At 33.2% G+C, this 20148-nt stretch overlaps 1 protein-coding gene across 1 annotated transcript; it reads left to right on the forward strand.

Moving 5' to 3' along the window:
• Positions 1 to 2523: 2523 nt before the first annotated feature.
• LOC132744646 (dnaJ homolog subfamily C member 1-like) lies at positions 2524 to 18370 on the forward strand. Its single transcript, XM_060733405.1, is given in 10 exon segments — positions 2524 to 2709; positions 7639 to 7740; positions 8448 to 8494; positions 9189 to 9360; positions 10201 to 10492; positions 14728 to 14800; positions 15203 to 15248; positions 15250 to 15327; positions 17180 to 17243; positions 17838 to 18370. Coding segments are annotated over 10 exon segments (1551 nt in total). The 5' UTR covers positions 2524 to 2550; the 3' UTR covers positions 18356 to 18370.
• The last annotated feature ends 1778 nt before the right edge of the window (positions 18371 to 20148 follow it).

Below are 20148 nucleotides of genomic sequence, written 5' to 3' on the forward strand. Positions count from 1 at the left end.
AAAAAACAACACCATTATATATCTAAACTGGGACAAAATATAACGTTCGTCCCAAATTTGAAACATACTTTTATATTATTATTATGAACTCGTATGGAGTTATTTCTAAATAATTGTAACTCGTATGGAGTTATTTCTAAATAATTGTAACTCCATACGAGTTCATAATTACAAATGCATAATAAAAAATCCTCTAAGCCAAATTTAAATGGAATTGGAAAATATTTGTGGTAATATGCACACTTTAAGTAAATTCTATGTCGAAAAAGTGCATTGTTTTGTAAAAAAAAATCAAAATGCTTGGTACAATTGCCTTCTCCTCAAGGTTGAGAACATGATGGTAAGGTCTGACTTTGTATTGTAACATATGATCAGCGATTGGCTGAAAAAAGCAGGGAAAACCGTAAGATTCAACGGGAGATGAGGTGATTGGATGAACACAGGATGCGCACAGGATTGACCACATTGTTTTCTTAAGAAAATGAAATATTTTATGAGTCTCTAGCATAATTTGTGACTTGGGTATTTGCATTTAAAAGTGTATGATCAGAATTTTTTATGGAAAGGGGGTGGGTAACGATTAGAAGTTATTTTGCAAACAAATTGGTTGGCTACCCCCATATATCAAGCCTTTCATTCTGGTATAAAAATCGACTCATTTAGCTTAAATGTAATATTAGGGACAATTTCTCATAATTTAAGTCAAACTCCTCACAGTGATTACCTCACTTGGCATATTGTAATAATAAAACAGAAATTTTAATTTGTGACATATTCTAATGTTCAGTATCTCTTTACATAGTGTAGCAGCAAAAGAAATAAAGAAAATAAAATGCGTCAAAGATGTTATGTAATATTAAGACCATATCTTTTAATTCAACGTTTGTGTAATTTTTTATCCGTCAATTATAGAAAACGAAACATTTTCCATTGTTATTTTGAAAAAAAATGTTGAGTGTGCATTTTTATTATAAATTATATTTAATTTAAAGACGATCTGTTTTTGCTTATTATTTCAAACAAAGTTAAACGAAGTAATCAACATATTTGGTAAAATAACCTATTTATTTGTAACGAAATCAATTAAGATATCTACTTCAACACAAGAACAGACGGGTAAGTATAAGCATGTGATACGCTTTGCCTGTGTCAAGTATTTTCCGGTAAAAATAGACCTAGAGAGTATAAACAGGACATATTGAGAGGAGACCGGCGAAAGAAACAATAGATCTAAGTCACTAAATCCTTGTTTATTAACCTTTTACCCCATGAGCATATTGCGAAAAATGGCCGTTTTCATTTAAAAGCCTCCTGTAACAAGTTCAAACTGCTATGAAACTATGAAAAATGCTTCAATACTGATGAAACTTGACACAAATGTTGACTAGACCACAGCCTCTGTAACAGCATGCTCATTTGTAACTTTGTAACTTTCCTGTTACTATGGCAACGGGGGGACGTCTCAAAATTGCCAAAAATCTATTTTGCATTGTTTTTTTCCATCAAAACTGATTTCAAAGTGCTGCAACTCCTCAATGAATTGAGATAGAGTAAAAGGCTTTTCAGCTTCGATTACTAGTTACCTTAAGATCGACCTGAGGCCATTTTTAGCCTGTCACATGTCCAAAATTTTCTTGGCGATGAGGGGGACTACCGCCCCCCTTCAAACCCCCAAACAGAAGGGGGTACACCCCTCTTCTGGCAACCCCCTGATATAACATGTTGATAGGGGCGGCGCCGAAAAAGTGGTCACTTTTTTAACAACATTTCTCAAACAAACAACAGTGTTTGGGGCCTAATTAGGGCATTTTTTCACTGTTTGATGCCTCAAAATAGGGGGGGGGGGGAAGCTATCAAAACACGCCTATATGAGGGAAAAGGGTAATATGGGTACTGATAAGGGGAGATCACTGCGTAGCTTCAAGGTTTCAAGGTTTATTTGAATACGTCAGGGCCCATATGGGCATGTGCGCATGTGACAACATAAAACAGTACATACATACAAAATACTACAAAATGGCAAATAATATGTAAAAACAAAAAATCTACTACAAAATGGCAAATTATAAATGGTCATACAACTCCATGATGTAATAAAATTACAGTAATAATTGACTGATAATGGAGGATGATCTCGAGAGAAAAATCAAAAATCATTGCGAGAAAAAAACAAAGAGAAAAGACATAAATCTAATAAGCTAACATTATTTAAATAATAACATAATATTTTTGCAAAATATGGCAAGTTTCAAAAGGATATCTTTATTACTATGGTTCATTAATTTTTCAAATTTTAAAGCACTTGGACGTTCATAGAAATATTTATCAAGATACAGCTTTCTTGTATTAACTAAATGTGAACATTCAAAAAGATAACGGAATTCGTCGCCTAAAGAGTTACTGGTACATAGGTTACAAGTTCTAAGTTCTCTTGGAATATCATCAAACCTTCCTTTTTCAATAGGAAGTTTGTGATTCATACTTCTAAATTTTAAGCCTTTTGAATTTAAGTCTAAGGGAAAATCAATACAAGAGTCTGACCTACAAAAAATGTCAACTTCCGGTTGCCACCGAAATTTATTTTTTATTTTATTTTTGGCTGTTTCATTATTGAATTTAGTTTTCTGTTGGGATACAGACAACCTAGAACTTTATGATTTAGTCGAAGAAGTGAACGAAAACTTTTATGATGTCTTAGGTGTAACAAGGGTAAGCGTCCGAGTTTGTTAGGTAGTGTTACAGAAATCGGATATAATTTTTTAACTACTAATCTTAGTAGGGTACTCAATATTTCAATGTATTTATAAGACTTAAAATACTTAGTTTCAGGTTTATTTTACTGGTATTTACTGCTGCATCTTTTCATAAAAGTGTACAATTCATTGAGCTGTTTGGAACGGAAAAGAGTCAACTTGGCTCTACACCAACTCGGCACGGGTCAACTAGGCCCACTTTACAAAAATATATAGGCCTATAACGTATTTACTTTGCTTTGCATGTTGTTAAAGTATATGAATAATAAGAAATATCTTATCATTATTATATAATTATACATTGTACCTCTGCTGAAATAAAGTATATTTAGAAAAAAAAGTTATTTATTTGTCTTGCAGATTCGATGAAATTAATATAGACGCAGGCACGATTATCGAACATGGGAAGAAAAGATATGAACAGATTGATAAAATAACTTCACATTTTTTCTTCCCAGATCCGATACTTGGGCCTGTGAATATAGATATAATAAAAATGTGTTTCCTTAGATGCATTTTGTTTGTAAAGTTATTTTCAAAAAAATATGAAACAAAAACGTATTTACTTAATAGCATAAGCTTCTAATTATTTGCAGGTGGTCACTAATCAAATTTGAATGAATGAGTCAATTATAATTATCACCTAATTAATCGGTATCTTTAACTTACACATTGATTGATAATAATAGCCCGTGACAATAGGAGTCCTTTGATGTCCTTTACCCATTTTTAAAAGTGGGTCGAGTTGACCCGTGCCGAGTTGGAATAGGGCCGAACTGACTCGGGGGCCGAGTATGTTTTAGGGCCGAGCTGACCCGGATTCGTTTGGAACATGTTGGGTCAGATCCTGCACCCCCTCCCCTCCCCAAATGTGATACGCCCCTGTAAACACTCTATCAGAAATATTTTAATATTTAATCACGAATGGGATATTTGCTACAACGATAAAACTGGTTTTCAAACAATTTTTACATATCTTAAAAAAATACCTTTTACCATCTCAATGAAGTAAAAGGTAGTGGCTAGCCGTACGAGCCCGTATGCGTGACGTCAATTATCGACAGTGTAGAAGCTTGTCCATCATTAAGGAAAATTTGCATGTTCCATGAAACGCATTCTAAAATTCTATTGTCAGTCCCTGGGTAGGCTTTAATAAAGGCTAATTTATTGATTGTGCTTTTTTGTTCGATATTTATCTACTGTATTTGAAATTAATAAAATTATTTTTGCTTTTCACCATTTTTTTTTTACCGTTTTTTTTTTTTCAATATTCTTTTAATCTCTTTATTTATTCCGCTCTGATCATTATTTATTCGATCCATGTGCTTAATTAATAAAAATGATTTAACAATACATCTTTCATACAAATAAAACAACAAATCATAAGCATGAAAATCAAGGATGTTATAACTTATTTATCCTGCGACTGTCAATATCATCAGCTGGATAAAGCCTTGCCGGATAAACTTATCTATCTCCAGTCATTACGTCATATGATGACGTCACATGTTTAGCAGCAAAACAAAACTACATATAGATGCTATTTTATCGGGGAAAAAGAAGAAAGAAACCATTTAATTATTCTAAAAACATTATTAAAAGCAGGATAAATCAAACACATCGTTGATGTCGGGCTGGAGAAGGTTTATCCGGTTCGCTGTGAAAGTGAATCTTGGCTCACTAAAGCTCGCCAAGATACACTTTCTCGCTCGACGGATAAAACTTCTCCATCCCGACATCAACCATGTATTTTCTATAACATGCAACTTTGACACTTTTATCAAGATAGATTATACAATGCTTGTTAGTATTCATTTTTTTACAAAATGGCAGAGCATCTTTATTAAAACAGAAACAGCAACATTTCATTAATAAATTGGGTTTCATATCAACTCCAGATCTTATTTTGGTGTCCAGACAACCAAACTGAGTTTTATAAGCATGAAAATCTGCAAGTCTGCGAAATCTGAAGTACACTTTCTTTCATGTGAGAAAATTCGCCTTTGGATCATCTGTATTTTAGTACATCAATATTAAATCAACAAACATGGCTATAAGTGGCAGTCCTAATTTAAGGGTATACATCCGCATTGTAACAGATGTTTTATCTAATCTTTTTTTATGAGATGATTACTTTTGTCTAATTGCCAGGAAGCTAAAACGGTTAAAGTGTGTTTGCACAGACAAGTTCTCATATTTGCTGTGTCCCGGGTAGCAACTTTAACACTTTGACGTAGCGCATACTTGACCTGATTATAGTCTTCATTTGCACATTAAATTTGTATACAAGCTTTAGTGTTACCATGGGGTTTTCCATTAAAAATCGTAAATTAAGAACAATATTTAATGAGATTTACAACAATACTGTGAAAAAGGATAAGGAAACTGTAGAATGCTTGGTTTTTAGACCCAAAGTCAAATTTTTCAAATGTAAATAATGCAGCTTTAAGCAGGGTGAAACCATTATAGAACCGTTATGTTTTATACACAGATCATGTCTAAAATGAGGTTGAGGAAACACAGGTACAGTGTGTTTCAGTCGTGGAATCTGGATGTAAACATCGGAGCCATAGTTTGTTCTAGAGGAGGTTTCTGATACTTTGGTTCTCACATTGAGTTCAAATAATGTGGCATATACCTTTTTCTGTTTTTATTTTTTTTGTTTATTTTTGCATAATTTATTTCCATTTTCCCGTTAGTTTTTAGCTCGACTTTTCTATGAAAAGGGGAGCTATCCTACTCGCCCCGGCGTCGGCGTCGGCGTTGGCGTCACACCTTGGTTAAGTTTTTCGTACCACCCCACTTTATTTCAGAAGTATTACAAGTATGGCTTTGAAACTTACCATACTTGTTCACCATCATAACCTCCATCTACAGACAAGAGTACATAACTCTGTCAAGGTTTTTGACAGAATTATGGCCCTTTTTTGACTTAGAAAGTGTATTGAGCTTGGTTAAGTTTTTTGTACCACCTCACTTTATTTCAAAAACCATTGGAGGTATTGCTTTGAAACTGACCATACTTGTTTACCATCACGACCTTCATCAACAGACAAGAGGACATAACTCTGTCAAGGTTTTTGACAGAATTATGCCCCTTTTTGACTTAGAAAATACATTGAATATGGGTAAAATCCACTTATTGCCTTAACCCTTTGAGATATTGCTTTGAAACTTTTAATGCTATTTCACATCATTACCCCCATCTGTACGCAAGAGAAGGTAACTCTGTCAAGGATTTGTTTTAAAAATTAAGGCCTTTTATCGACTTAGAATCTTGGTTAAGTTTTTAGTACCAGTCCACTTTTTGACTGAACTGTTTGAGATATTAATTTGAAAGTTGGAATACTTGTTTACAATCATGATTCCCAAACATGTCCAGGAGAAGGTAATTCTGTCAAAGATTTTATTTGAATTATGGCCCTTAACTGTCAATGTTTTGTATTATAGGCAAGCACTAAAAAACTTAAAAAATCTAAAAAAATTCATTCCTATCCACTGAACCTGCAGTGTTCAAGGGTATCACACAATTCAGTAAAATAATTCTTCACTAAATATCTTAATGCTCATGGCCATTGTTCACTTTAAAAATACAGAGATTCTTGTATTGCCTTTTACTGCAAAAACTTTTTTTATTGGCAAGCAATAAAAAAGTCGAGCGCGCTGTCTTACGGACAGCTCTTGTTAGCTCACCTGTCACAAAGTGACAAGGTGAACTTTTATGATTACAATTCATCTGGGTTCAGTCTGTAAACTCTATCTTTAAACAACATCTCCTCATAAACCACTAAGCCAATTTCATCAAAATTCTCAGGAATGTTCCTTTGGTGTTCATTTAAAGAATTTAATTCCATGCAGAACTCTGGTTGCAATGGCAAATTTTCTTTTTAAAAGCCCAAAGAGCTAGAGCTTAGATATTGGGCTTGAAAAATCTTCAAGTGTGTGTCTACCAAGTTTGTAGGGGTCAAAATTGGCCCCGCCCAGGGTTGTTTTTTTTTTCCTTGTATGTATTTAAAACTTAATTTATTTTTTTTTAAAAATCCAAATAGCTAGAGCTTAGATGTTAAGCATGAAACATCTTCTAGCAGGTGTCTACCAAGTTTGTTCAAATAAAAGCCCAGGTGTCAAAATTGGCCCACCCTGGGGGATCATTGATTTTCATTAAATGTATATAGTAAAAACTTAAAAAATCTTCTTTTAAAAAAACCATAAGAGCTAGGGCTTAGATATTTAGCATGAAACTATCTGAAACATCTTCTAGTGAGTGTCTACCAAGTTTTGTTCAAAGTAAAGCCCTGGGATCAAAGTTGGCCCCCAGGGGGTCATTGATTTTCCTTAAATGTACGCATCTTTTGGAACTGTTGTTAGCAACCACTAATGTTTTTACACATGCACTATTTCAGATACAAATATGAACTTTATGATATCAGTTTAAGATTTAGATTTTATTTCTGCTTTTGTTTATAGTTTGCAATATTACTTGTTCCTTGTCATGGAGAGTTATTTATATTCAGACGCGATTTCAGGGCCATCATGGCACTCTTGTTCTATTATGCTGTTGGACAGCCCATTTAATTCATTTGAAATAAGTTTTCTGCCTGTTATATTCAAATATCATTTTCAAAAAGTCAATCAATTTTGTGAGTTGCTATTCATTGGAGTTAATCATATAGTCATCATTCATGCTGGTAATTAAGGATACAGATGAAAAAATCAAATTGTTACTTATGTTGACAAGGTACAGAAAAGTATAACAATAGAAATTGAGTGCTGATTTGTATAACAAACAAACAAAATAATTTTTTTTATGCCTTAGCAGTGAACTTTTGTGTGTTGTTGCATTTGTGTCCTTCAGACATGATTCTAGTTTCTATAATTGTTACAGAGTGCATCAAACAGTGAAATCAAGAAGGCTTACAGAAAGAAGACATTGATTTTACATCCTGACAAGAATGAAGCTGTAGATGCAGAAGAACAGTTTAGAAAGGTACATTGTGTCAATTACATGCAATTGTTTTAAGGGCACAATATGTCTCAGAAATATTGTTTTATCATGTAGATCAAACACATGTTTGTATTTTTACTTCCAGACAAAATACTTAATTCCTATAATTCTTATTCTTGCCATAAGAAAGTGCAAAAGAAAGAAAAAATAGTTCATCTGTATAGTTAATGAGTAACTTTTTGGAAACTTTAAATATCAAAAATGAATTTCTTGATGGAATGGGCCTCTAAGTTTTAATTGATTTAAGGTTACATTCGACAGGAACGTCTGAAAATTATTTGAGATTTTTTATATACATTGTTTATGCAATAGAAAATACAGTGAGTCATATTATTTTTTTCAAGGCAGAATTTAGTGCCATTTATAAGGTCAAAATACATTCTTTTTCCACAATTAATGACTATTTTTGAAATGAAAAAAAATTGGGACTCACTGTAAAGATAGACATAAAGATCTTTAAATTTCTTTAAAAAGAAAAATAAATGAATGAACATAAAGTTTGATTTTTTTTATATAATAGTATAATCCTTTCGAGGAATACAAATGAGTTATTTATTGATTTTGTTTGCTATTTTTATCAGAATTTTTGTTTGAGTTAAGTCTTATAATATCAAGACAACTTTAGAAATATATTTATTTTTGTAGGTAAAATAGCTTTCTATACCTGGTTTATGAATTGTTCATTTCAGCTTGTGGCTGTGTATGAAACATTGAAAGATGAAGAAAAGAGAGAAAAGTATGAAGTCATTTTTCTATATTATCATTATTTATATATTATAAACCCTTATGATATTGGAAGTTGGAACATAAAATGATATGCCTTTGCAACTGGTTTGATTTTTGTATTTTTGATACTGAACTAGGAAAAGTATATAGTTTCTGTGTATGTAAAGTCTAAGAAAGGTAGCAGGGATCATATGTGTACTATGTCAGTAGTGATAAGCCTTTGCTACCAGTATATAGCACTTTATATACATGTAAATCTGTACATAGAGCTGTACTTAGATCTGAACACAGGGCTACATACAAAAAAATCTGAAATCTGACCAGTTTCTAGACAGTTGAATGCTCAATTTTCACCATGTTAATATCTAGGTCATTCAGATTCAAATTTGAACAAGTCCACTACACAGATTCAGTAATAAGATGCTAATGAGTTGGTATTTAAGATTATAAAAGTGTTTATCACATAAATAAAAAATGATACCATAGATTGGAAGCATCTCTAAGCTTCATACATTTACAAATAAAAGTTTATTGTATGTTATGTACATTTCAATAATTTTAGATAAAACACATTACATACACTCTTGAAATCAAGAATAGTTTTTAATGGTATAAAAGTACGCTTCTTACAGTTTTTTTTTACATGTTCTTCTATGGCCTTTGTTTTACAATATTAATAATAAGATTATATTTTCTTCATTTAGGTATAACCATGTACTTGACTTTGGTTTGCCTGACTGGAGACAGCCTGTGTATTACTATAGAAAAGCTCGTAAACTTGGACTCCTTGAGTTGGCCTTGGTACTCTGTCTCATTGTAACTATTGGCCAATACTTTGTTATGTGGGCAGTCTACCTGGAGAGAAGATTAGCCTTGGTAAGGACAGGTCATCATTCATTATGTTATACATTTGCTTGTTATACACGTAATTTTAGAATAAATGTGTAAGGTTCAGTTCTTTCTAATATTATGTACATGCTGTACACAGTTAGAAATAAATTCAGCAAAATGTTTTTATTCAGGTTAAGATGTAACTTGCTCAGAGGCTTTTTTATGTTGCTTTTGCCAAAAAGAAAAATGGTTGATAATAAATAAACAGGATTAATGGTTCAGATAAAAGAACTTTTTTTTTTAAAGATTACAAAAAAATTCCCAAACAAATTGAGCACATTCAGTGCTTTGATTTTTTATTATGCTCCTGGGCATATAGTTAGTAAACCGTCTGTCTGTCCTTATAAGGTTAACCTAAAACTGCAAGTTGGATTTATCTTACTTTCTAAATGTACATGTACCTGCTTCATAATTTACACACATAATTATAAATACAAAGTACATGATCTTTGCAAGTTACATAACTATGGCTTCCATTTTTCCAAGTTATTGCCCTTTTCAGCACTTTGAAAATGAATATGGAAAACTTAAGTGTAATAGTCTATTTATTTAAATGATATGTTCCATATTTGGTAGGTGGAAACCTTAAATGGATCTTCTTCCTTTGGATTGTTATATAACTGTGTCTACAATTTTTTTGGCAAATTTTTCTTTTCCATAACTAAGTGAATGGGTAAATCTTTTTTTGAAAATTTGCTAGTGATGACAATCTTGGCTGGGGGCATTTGTTTTTATCAAACATGTTCTTTAACAATTTCATTAAGAATACTGTTTAAAATGCATATTAAGACATCTCTTTTTTTAAATTTTATTTTGGAATTTTAGGAAGACTTTTTCGAATCAAAGAAGAAAAAAGAGACAAAGAAAAAAAAATGTAAAGCAGTTGTACTGAATGAGCAATTAGAAGAAGATATGATGGAAACTCTACGATCTATCCCCAAACCTAATCTCCGGAACCTGTGGCCTATTACTTTTACTATATGGACCTTTAAAACGTTGGTTGCTCTACCAACAATGGTGAAGGAATGGCAAGAGAAGAAAAGACTGATGAAAGAATGGGAGAAACTTGAGAAGGAAGAGAGAGAGCGACAGGAAGCAGAATATAAAGAGGAATTGGGTAAAAATAGTGGAATGATGATAAATTATTAACCAAGTTTTCTGTAGGGAAAAATAACTGGCCATTAGATTACATGCATGTCAGTATGTAGGCTGCATTGACAAGTCAGCTATTGGCTGGGTGCAATTTCTTTAACATTTTTTAAGGCATTTCAAGTAAACTTTTACAGAACAATGTAATTAAAGGAGTTCCAATGAGGAGAAAATGTCAGTAAAGATTTATACCCAAACTTAAATTGAAACTTAGATTTTAGTGTGATTCTTAAACTGTTTAAAGGCATTTAAATGCTTTTATTTTTGGGGTTATTATACCCCCGCACAACAAAGTTGTAAGGGGGGTATACTGGAATCAGATTGTCCGTCCGGCCGTCCGGCTGTCCGGCGTCCGTCGGCTTTTTCTTGTCCGCCCAATAACTTAAGATTCCATTGACCCATAGTCTTCATATTTGGCATGGAGGTTAGTCATGATAAGTAGATGACCCCTATTGATTTTGAGGTCACCAGGTCAAAGGTCAAGGTCACAGGGGCCTTGACTATAAGAAGCTTGTCCGCCCAATAACTTAAGCTTCCTTTGACCCACAGTCTTCATATTTGGCATGGAGGTTAGTCATGATTAGTAGATGACCCCTATTGATTTTGAGGTTACCAGGTCAAAGGTCAAGGTCACCGGGGCCTGGACTTCAAAAGCTTGTCCGCCCAATAACTTAAGATTCCTTTGACCCACAGTCTTAAAATTTTGCATGGAGGTTAGTCATGTTTAGTAGATGAGCCCTTTTGATTTTGAGGTCACTGGATCAAAGATCAAGGACACAGGGGCCTTGACTTCAAAAAGCTTGTCCGCCCAATAACTTAAGATTCCTTTGACCCACAGTCTTCATATTTGGCATGGAGGTTAGTCATGATAAGTAGATGACCCCTATTGATTTTGAGGTCACCAGGTCAAAGGTCAAGGTCACAGGGGCCTTGACTTCAAAAAGCTTGTCCGCCCAATAACTTAAGATTCCTTTGACCCACAGTCTTCATATTTGGCATGGAGGTTAGTCATGATTAGTAGATGACCCCTATTGATTTTGAGGTCACAAGGTCAAAGGTCAAGGTCACAGGGGCCTTGACTTCAAAAAGCTTGTCCGCCAAATAACTTAAGATTCCTTTGACCCACAGTCTTCATATTTGGCATGGAGGTTAGTCATGATTAGTTGATGATCCTTATTAATTTTTAGGTCACTGAGTCAAAGGTCAAGGTCACAGGGGCATTGACTTCAAAAAGCTTGTCCGCCCAATAACTTAAGATTCCTTTGACCCACAGTCTTCATATTTGGCATGGAGGTTAGTCATGATTAGTAGATGACCCCTATTGATTTTGAGGTCACCAGGTCAAAGGTCAAGGTCACAGGGGCCTTGACTTCAAAAAGCTTGTCCGCCCAATAACTTAAGATTCCTTTGACCCACAGTCTTCATATTTGGCATGGAGGTTAGTCATGATTAGTAGATGACCCCTATCGATTTTGAGGTCACCAGGTCAAAGGTCAAGGTCACAGGGGCCTTGACTTCAAAAAGCTTGTCCGCCCAATAACTTAAGATTCCTTTGACCCACAGTCTTCATATTTGGCATGGAGGTTAGTCATGATTAGTAGATGACCCCTATCGATTTTGAGGTCACCAGGTCAAAGGTCAAGGTCACAGGGGCCTTGACTTCAAAAAGCTTGTCCGCCCAATAACTTAAGATTCCTTTGACCCACAGTCTTCATATTTGGCATGGAGGTTAGTCGTGATAAGAAGATGACCTCTATCGATTTTGAGGTCACCAGGTCAAAGGTCAAGGTCACAGGGGCATTGACTTCAAAAAGCTTGTCCGCCCAATAACTTAAGATTCCTTTGACCCACAGTCTTCATATTTGGCATGGAGGTTAGTCATGATAAGTAGATGACCCCTATTGATTTTGAGGTCACCAGGTCAAAGGTCAATGTCATAGGGGCTTTGACTGAAAAAAGCTTGTCCGTCCAATAACTTAAGATTCCTTTGACCCACAGTCTTCATATTTGGCATGCAGGTTAGTCATGATTAGTAGATGACCCCTGTATATTTTGAGGTCACCAGGTCAAAGGTCAAGGTCACAAGGGCCTTGAATGAAAAAATATTGTCCGCCCAATTACTTAAGTGTCCTTTGACTCACAGTCTTCATATTTGGAATGGAGGTTAGTCATGATTAGTAAATGACCCCTATCGATTTTGAGGTCACTGGATCAAAGTTCAAGGTCACAGAGGCCTTGACTAAAAAAGCCTTGTCTGCCCAATAACTTAAGATTCCTTTGACCCACAGTCTTCATATTTGGCATGGAGGTTAGTCGTGATAAGAAGATGACCTCTATCGATTTTGAGGTCACCAGGTCAAAGGTCAAGGTCACAGGGGCCTTGACTTCAAAAAAGCTTGTCCGCCCAAAAACTTAAGGTTCCTATGACCCACAGTCTTCATATTTGGCATGGAGGTTAGTCGTGATAAGTAGATGACCCCTTTTGATTTTGAGGTCACCAGGTCAAAAGTCAAGGTCACAGGGGCCTTGACTTCAAAAAGCTTGTCCGCCCAAAAACTTAAGGTTTCTATGACCCACAGTCTTCATATTTGGCATGGAGGTTAGTCATGATTAGTAAATGATCCGTATTGATTTTGAGGTCACTGGGTCAAAGGTCAAGGTCACAGGGACCTTGTCAAAATAAAGCTTTTCCCCAATGCCTGTCCAGAGTGTATTGATTTTGACATTTTCATATTGAAGCATGTAGAATACATAACTTAGCAATGCACTGGCTTAGTCACCTCAGATTTGGCAGGGTGGTTGTCCTTGAGTTCTAAATGGCCACTGTTGATTCTGACAAAGTGGTATGCGGGGGTATTCACGCCATGATAGTGGCAGTTCTAGTTTAAGTTTGTTCTCAAAAATTGAGTGAGAGAATGGTCTGAAATTTTGCATGCCAATATGGGTTCAGACCTAAATCAAATGGTACACAAATTTTAAACAGATATTTCCAGTCCCACCATGTAAAAATTCTAAGTTGAGTCCCTTAACATCGTCTAGCTTTTGTGGTTTGGTCATTCTTTGAAGAATCTATGTCTAATTTTCAAATGCAAATGTAACAAAATATTAGCAGACAACCTGGTTTTGTGTGACAGGTGACCCTGTCATTTATTTAGTGTAATTTAGTGTCAAGAAACTACAAAGCTAAACTTACTTTATCCACATTCTTTTTGAGACAACATTTTCAATTTTTACATATGTAGATAGTTCAGGTCTTGGGATTTTTCTCAAACTTACATCACATGAACATTTTAACAACAACAAATCAAAAGTATTATAAAGTTTCCTGTTAGATGTACCTTTTTTAATTTAAGTTTTGATTTTTCTTTAATTTTTAACCTGCAATTTAAAATATATGTTTTTGTTTTGACTGTATATATACATAATTGATATTTACATGAATGCAATTTGTCTTGTATTTCTCCATCTCTTTCAATGTTTACATTTCTATGGCAGCAATAACCACTGGAATACAAATGACATACTTGTAAGATTTTTATAAGTCTATTTTGGAAAAGTAATTTATCTTTTTTAGGAAGCCAATTTTTTTTTTTTGTAAAAAAGGGGAAATTTTTTTAAAACCCGAACCACCCCTATTTTCCGGGGAAGTGTGGGGAAACTTTTCCCTGTCCCGTTTTTTAAACGGTGGGCCTGACTTTTAAAAAAGAACAAAAACACCCGGGATTTCCTAAAAAACAAAAACTGTCTTTTAAAATGTGTTTTTGTTTTTTTAACAATAAAAACCCCTTTCCCTTTTTTTAGTAGTTTAGCCCCAAAAAAAAAGGAAAGGTTTGTCCCAGTAAAATTTTGGGGTAAAATCTCCAGGAAAAAGATTGGTTTTGGAAACTAACCCCGGCCCTTTTAAAAGACTTTAAAAAAAAACTGTTTTGGGGAAAAAGGGGTTTTAAAAAGAAAACAAAAAAACAAGCAAACAAAAAACTGGAAAAAAAAAAAGTTTTTCCCCAAAAAAATTTTTGGGCACAGTAAATTTCTGTGGAAAATTTTTAGCAACAAAATTATTTTCACTATATTATTTTTTAAAAATTAAAATGCTAAAAAAATTTTTGTTTAAGGGGAAACAAAGCTGTAATAAAAGGGTGTGTGGGGGTTTGGGGGGATTAAAAATTTAAATTTTTCATACGATATAATGTGTTTATTCTTCAGTGTTTAAAAACTTTCGAGTTGGATACATATTACTCCAAATTTTTTATAATTGGGGAGTTCCTAATCTACCCCCGTATGGGAAAAATTTTTGCTGTTAAAAAACTGGGCTTATTAAAATTTTTTACATTTCCCGTATTATTTTAAAAAAAAAGTTTTTAAAAATGTTTAAAACCAATTTTAAAAAAACCTTAAAAGTAACGTAAATAAAAATTTTTTTGTGTCTGATAAAATTTGACAATATTAAAATTCTTCAAACAAGGGGAATTTTTCCCCAAACCCAAAGCATCCGGTGCAAGCTTTTTAAAAAACAAAAACTAACATGTTCTTGCTGTCTAATCATGGCTTGTACTATTTAACAGTTAGCTAATGAGTTTTCACAATCAAGCAAGGAAACTAATTTTTTTTTAAGTTTCATTTTTGGGATTGCTATAATTTTAGACATAAAGTAACAATAATTTGAACATGAATGTTTTAGGGATGGAGCCTGGACAGATGAGGATTATGTTATGTTATCTAAAGCTTATATCAAATTTTCCTGGAGGAACTGCCAAACGATGGGAGAAAATTGCTGAGATGGTCGGTAGATTCCCGGTTGGGGAGGTAAGATTAATGAAACTTATATAGTGGAGACATGGTTATTCAAACAGGCCATATTCCAGAATTACCCTCAAAAACAGATGATTTAACAAGTCTTGACTCTTTCCTTCTTTACCTTTACATGGATTCTTGTCAATTACCCCAGCCCCTAATCAAATGATAGATCAGGAGCATAACATGTTTGTTATATCTGTTTTGCTGCAAGTTTAAACATGTAGTAACTTAATCATTCTAACACTATCGGAATTTTTTCTATATAAACAAAGAAGACCCGAAGCGTGCATTATTCTACAACAATGCACTCGCCGTTCTTATTATCTCCCTGTGTATTTTCACATTGAGGGCGCCATTTTGTCTGAAAAATCTGATAAATAAAAAACAATTTTTTGTCGAATTTTGTTGTGAAAACTATCTAGAATGAAAAGAAAATGGTCTAACTAAGAAAATGATCCAAACACCAATATCTTTAATTCGGTCGTTAAAGCTGTACAGACATTTAAAAAGTGTTGTTTACGTGACATCACAATGTAGCGACAAACAGCACGTGCAAAACAATCAAATCAAGTCACACTATTTTAATGTCGCAAACGAGTTAAGTTTTACATTTATTTCACTTTTAAAGTAATTTGTATTTCGCTTGAAAAATTATAGAGTGAAATAAAATAAACAAACAAAGTTTTATCAACGTTTTCAAAATTCGTTATTCTACAAAAAATAAAATGTTTCTACACACGGTAAAAATTAACGACAGTTTTTATCAACCCACTGGAACAGCCTTTAAAGAACGTTTCTATTGGAAACTCTGAGGCGAAAACAAATTTAACCACCAAACATAAAGTCCAACTTTATAATAATAATAATTATATTTTTTCTTGACGTTTTAGAATGGAAATAGATATTAATTCTTCGTGCATTATTGTATAATAATGAACGTTTTTCGTTCAAATGCTTTGTAATTAATCACTCAGGCCTATCGGCCTTTGTGATTATATTACTACGCATTTGAACTCAAACTGTGCATTATTCTACAAAAATGCACTCAGAATTGATATCTATTTACTAATTAGAGAGAACATTTAAAATTTATTATTTATGAGCTTAAAGGCGTCATATCTAAAACAGCATAAAGCGAACATTACTCCATCAAGGGATGGTTTTGTTCTATTCAAATATGACCATGACTCCCTAATATCATGGACTCAGGGTGAAATTTCTATGTTTGTGAAATTTCACTGTAATGTTTTTATGTAATGCATGTATCAGAATATTTAGGACAGGTACTTTTGTGTTTGATGAAGACTTGGTATAATTGTTTTTATAGAATATTTTATAGTGTATTGTATCTGTCTACATTTTGACAGTCTACCTTATAGTTATGAAATGGGTTATTAGTTGATAGGGGTGCAAAGATTCAACCTTCCCTCGATTTGATTCCAGATTATGGTTATGGATTCAATTAGTTTTGTTCTATTACTCAGGCTATGTTAACATTTATTTTTTTGTAGGGAATAATTTAAAAATAATATTTATCTACACTGAGAGACACCCAACTTAAATGACCCAAGAGTGTTAACAATTGTGGTTTGTCTTCCATTTTTAAATAAAACGTTTTACTGTTTACATTACATGCAAGTTGATTGGATATTAAAACCTTTGAAAGAAATGCTTGCTTAGAAAATGTTTGTTTAATATTAGAAGGAGAGACAACAAAGCAAATTAATACACAATCATGATAAACAGAGAATTGTTTCTCTCCTAGTTGATACCAACTTATAGTTGCAGTTGATTTATTTTAAGTCTCATGTTTAAATGGTGGAGACAAACTTTGTGACATAATTTTGTTTTCTTTTTCAAGGTAACCAACAAGTGTAAACAGATGAAGGGAAATTTTCAGATGAATCTCAGCTCTTCTGTCCAAGGTATGGAGCTTCAGTATAGTCTAACAGTTGTTAAAGATATTTATATTAAACTAAATATCAAGGGCAGGCACAGTTTATTAATCTAACAAATACTTTTGCAGAAGTATTCCCCCCTTTCTTACTTTATTATATAATCCTGTACAAAGAAATGTGGAGTGTGCTATCTGGGGGACAGTTCTTTTGTTAAAATGAAGTCACTTTAAAATGACTTTACATAGGGTTGATAATGTCATGATGATTTTGTAAATTTGTGATGTAAAGAAAAACAGAACATCTTATTAAATTTAGTTTAAATATATTTATTTCCTGAATATGTACATGTACATATAAATATATACATTTACAATTTTTATATTCAAGAAAAGGATTAGAACGTAAGACTAAGTCTGACAAAATTCTCCTCTATAGTGTATTTTTATAATGTTTCAATGTTTTAAAACAAAAGTCATTAATAAAAAAATAGTAATTGTAATGATGTAATCACTTTTTTTAGAGAATGATAAAATGTCATTTGAGAAAAGCATACAATTAACTGTAAGAGGACTTTTGATGACATGTACTGGAGTAAATATTTGTTACAATTTGTTTTTTCAGCTGGAACCAAAAACTCAAAGAAGCAAATAGAAATAAGTGATGAAATCATCTCAACTTTAGGTCCTGAGAAAACTGGACCTCAAAAAGGTGATAATGATGTCACTGTGAGGAAAAGAAATAAAAATAAACCTCAAAGTGATTCTGTAGGCAATACTGTTTCTATAAATAGTACCAGTGTAGAAACTGGTTCCAAAGTTTCTAGTCAGAAATTAGTTATACAAATTAAAGCATCTGAAAACAAGTCTAAAGTGACAAATGGTGCTGCTGCTGCTAACGATAAAACTGTTAAAGAGGAGAAGAGTAAAAACAATAAGAAATCTGAGGAAACTCCAGATGAAAAAGGATCGGACGCAGAGGCCTGGTCTCAAAACCAGCAAGTGATTCTAGAATGGGCTTTAAAACAGTACCCCAAAACTACTGAGCAGCGATGGGAGAAGATTGCTGAGCATATACCTGGGAAAAATAAGGTAAAAATTTACCCAAGGCCAGGCACTTTACTGATAGATCCTCTATTTTAAAGTTCATGGCAATAACTATCTTCCTTGGCTACAAGATTTGTATACATGTTCCAAATACATTATGGTATATCTGCTAACTAGATGGGTAACTACTTGTCTGTCGCCACTTTGGTAGGACATATGACATTTACAGCGTCAATGTGAGTTTAAACCCAACCTATCAGTCATGTATGAAGGGTTTATATGCTTTTGGGATTTGAAATGTATAATATATAATAGATCTGTCTGATGTATTTATTCACATTTTTGCTTAATTTAGCAAATCATAAGTTTTCTACACATGAAATAAAAAAAGCATGCTTACTTTTCCTACAGTTTCTTACCATATTTCTTAAACAAAGAAATTTCATGGCCAAAGATACAGTAATTATAATTTGCAGCTTTTTAACAACATGTATTTTGCAAATTTTAAAACAAAACATATTAAGTTAATAGAGAAGTAATTGCTAGTTTAAAAAAAATGTAAATGTTTGTTAACCCTTTCATTTCAAACAAGATGGGTATACTCATCTTGCCTACATTGCTAGCATGTTAGATGCTTATTTTGTTAAATGTGTAACCATAAAAGAAGTAAAATATAAAGAAAAAAATAAAGTGGTGTTGTGAAAATTATTGTAACTTTACTAAAGGCCAAAAGCAAAAAAAAATATGGCTAGTCAGTTCTATTTTAGAAACTTTATCAGAATACCAAAAATAATTTGCTTTTGAGAAATAATGAACTTGGCCTTTAAAAGCAGGAAATGTTTATTTAGTGGCTTAAAGTTTCTGACTTCCTAAAAAATATCAGCTTATGATTTCCCTGCATTATGAATAATAATTTAGATAAATAGGGGTGTCATAGACAGCAGAAAGTATAACCGTTGCATCTGAGACCTAACAACTTTGTTAACGTTTGCGTTCGAATAAAATTCTTAGATTTACAACATTAACTTTAAGGTATTAGGACCCTAATGGGCACTATCAGGAACTAAAAAATTGACATCATAGGTCAGACGTATACCTTAAAGTACACCTGTTTGCATAATTTAAACAAAGTTTACCGTATGGAAATCAAGTTATGGCCACTTTTCTGAACTCAAGCTAGGATGTTATGAGGGCCATTTTTTGGAAATGAGGATCTGCAATAACATTCTAATGAAAAATGTTTTCCCATTAATTTTTGGTAAGAAACAAATAGTACCATTCAGCTAACAATCCACATAAGCAAAATTATGGTTTCTACTTAAAATTTATGAAATCTGTATAAAAATGTTACCCTACCCCACCCATTTTTACCACGTGTCTGACCATTTTTCTGCTTAGGGAGCCTAATTTAAAAAATTCTTAAATTTACCCAAATGAGTGCCTGTTTTCAAAGTTTCCCTAAATTTTTAAAAAAGTATATTGGTTGATCTTGTAAAATATGAAATACTTTTACCGTCTAGTTTTGATTATATTACACTTTGAAAATATCAGGTACCATATTTGTTACTAGATTTAGCATAATTTAGCCAATAAATACCCATATAAATTAAAAAATCAAAATTAAACACTTTTTTCTTTCCAAATGGGACATGAGAGATACATAAATAATGTTAAAAGAAAAAAAGAAAAAAAAAAAATTTGACCCTTCTGGGGATTGAACCCATGGCCCTCATTTTCAATGTAGTTATCCCCCGCCGATGGAATCGGGAGGGGGATATAGTTTTGGCGTTGTCCGTCCGTCCTTCCGTCCGTCCGTCTGTCCGTCCGTGTTCACGCTCTGATACTTATGTGGCTATAATTAAGCTTGTATGACATTAATGTGGCTAAAA

Source organism: Ruditapes philippinarum, unplaced genomic scaffold (genome assembly GCF_026571515.1).
Source record: "Ruditapes philippinarum isolate M1 unplaced genomic scaffold, ASM2657151v2 ctg7275_1_1_1_1, whole genome shotgun sequence".
NCBI lineage: Eukaryota > Metazoa > Mollusca > Bivalvia > Venerida > Veneridae > Ruditapes > Ruditapes philippinarum.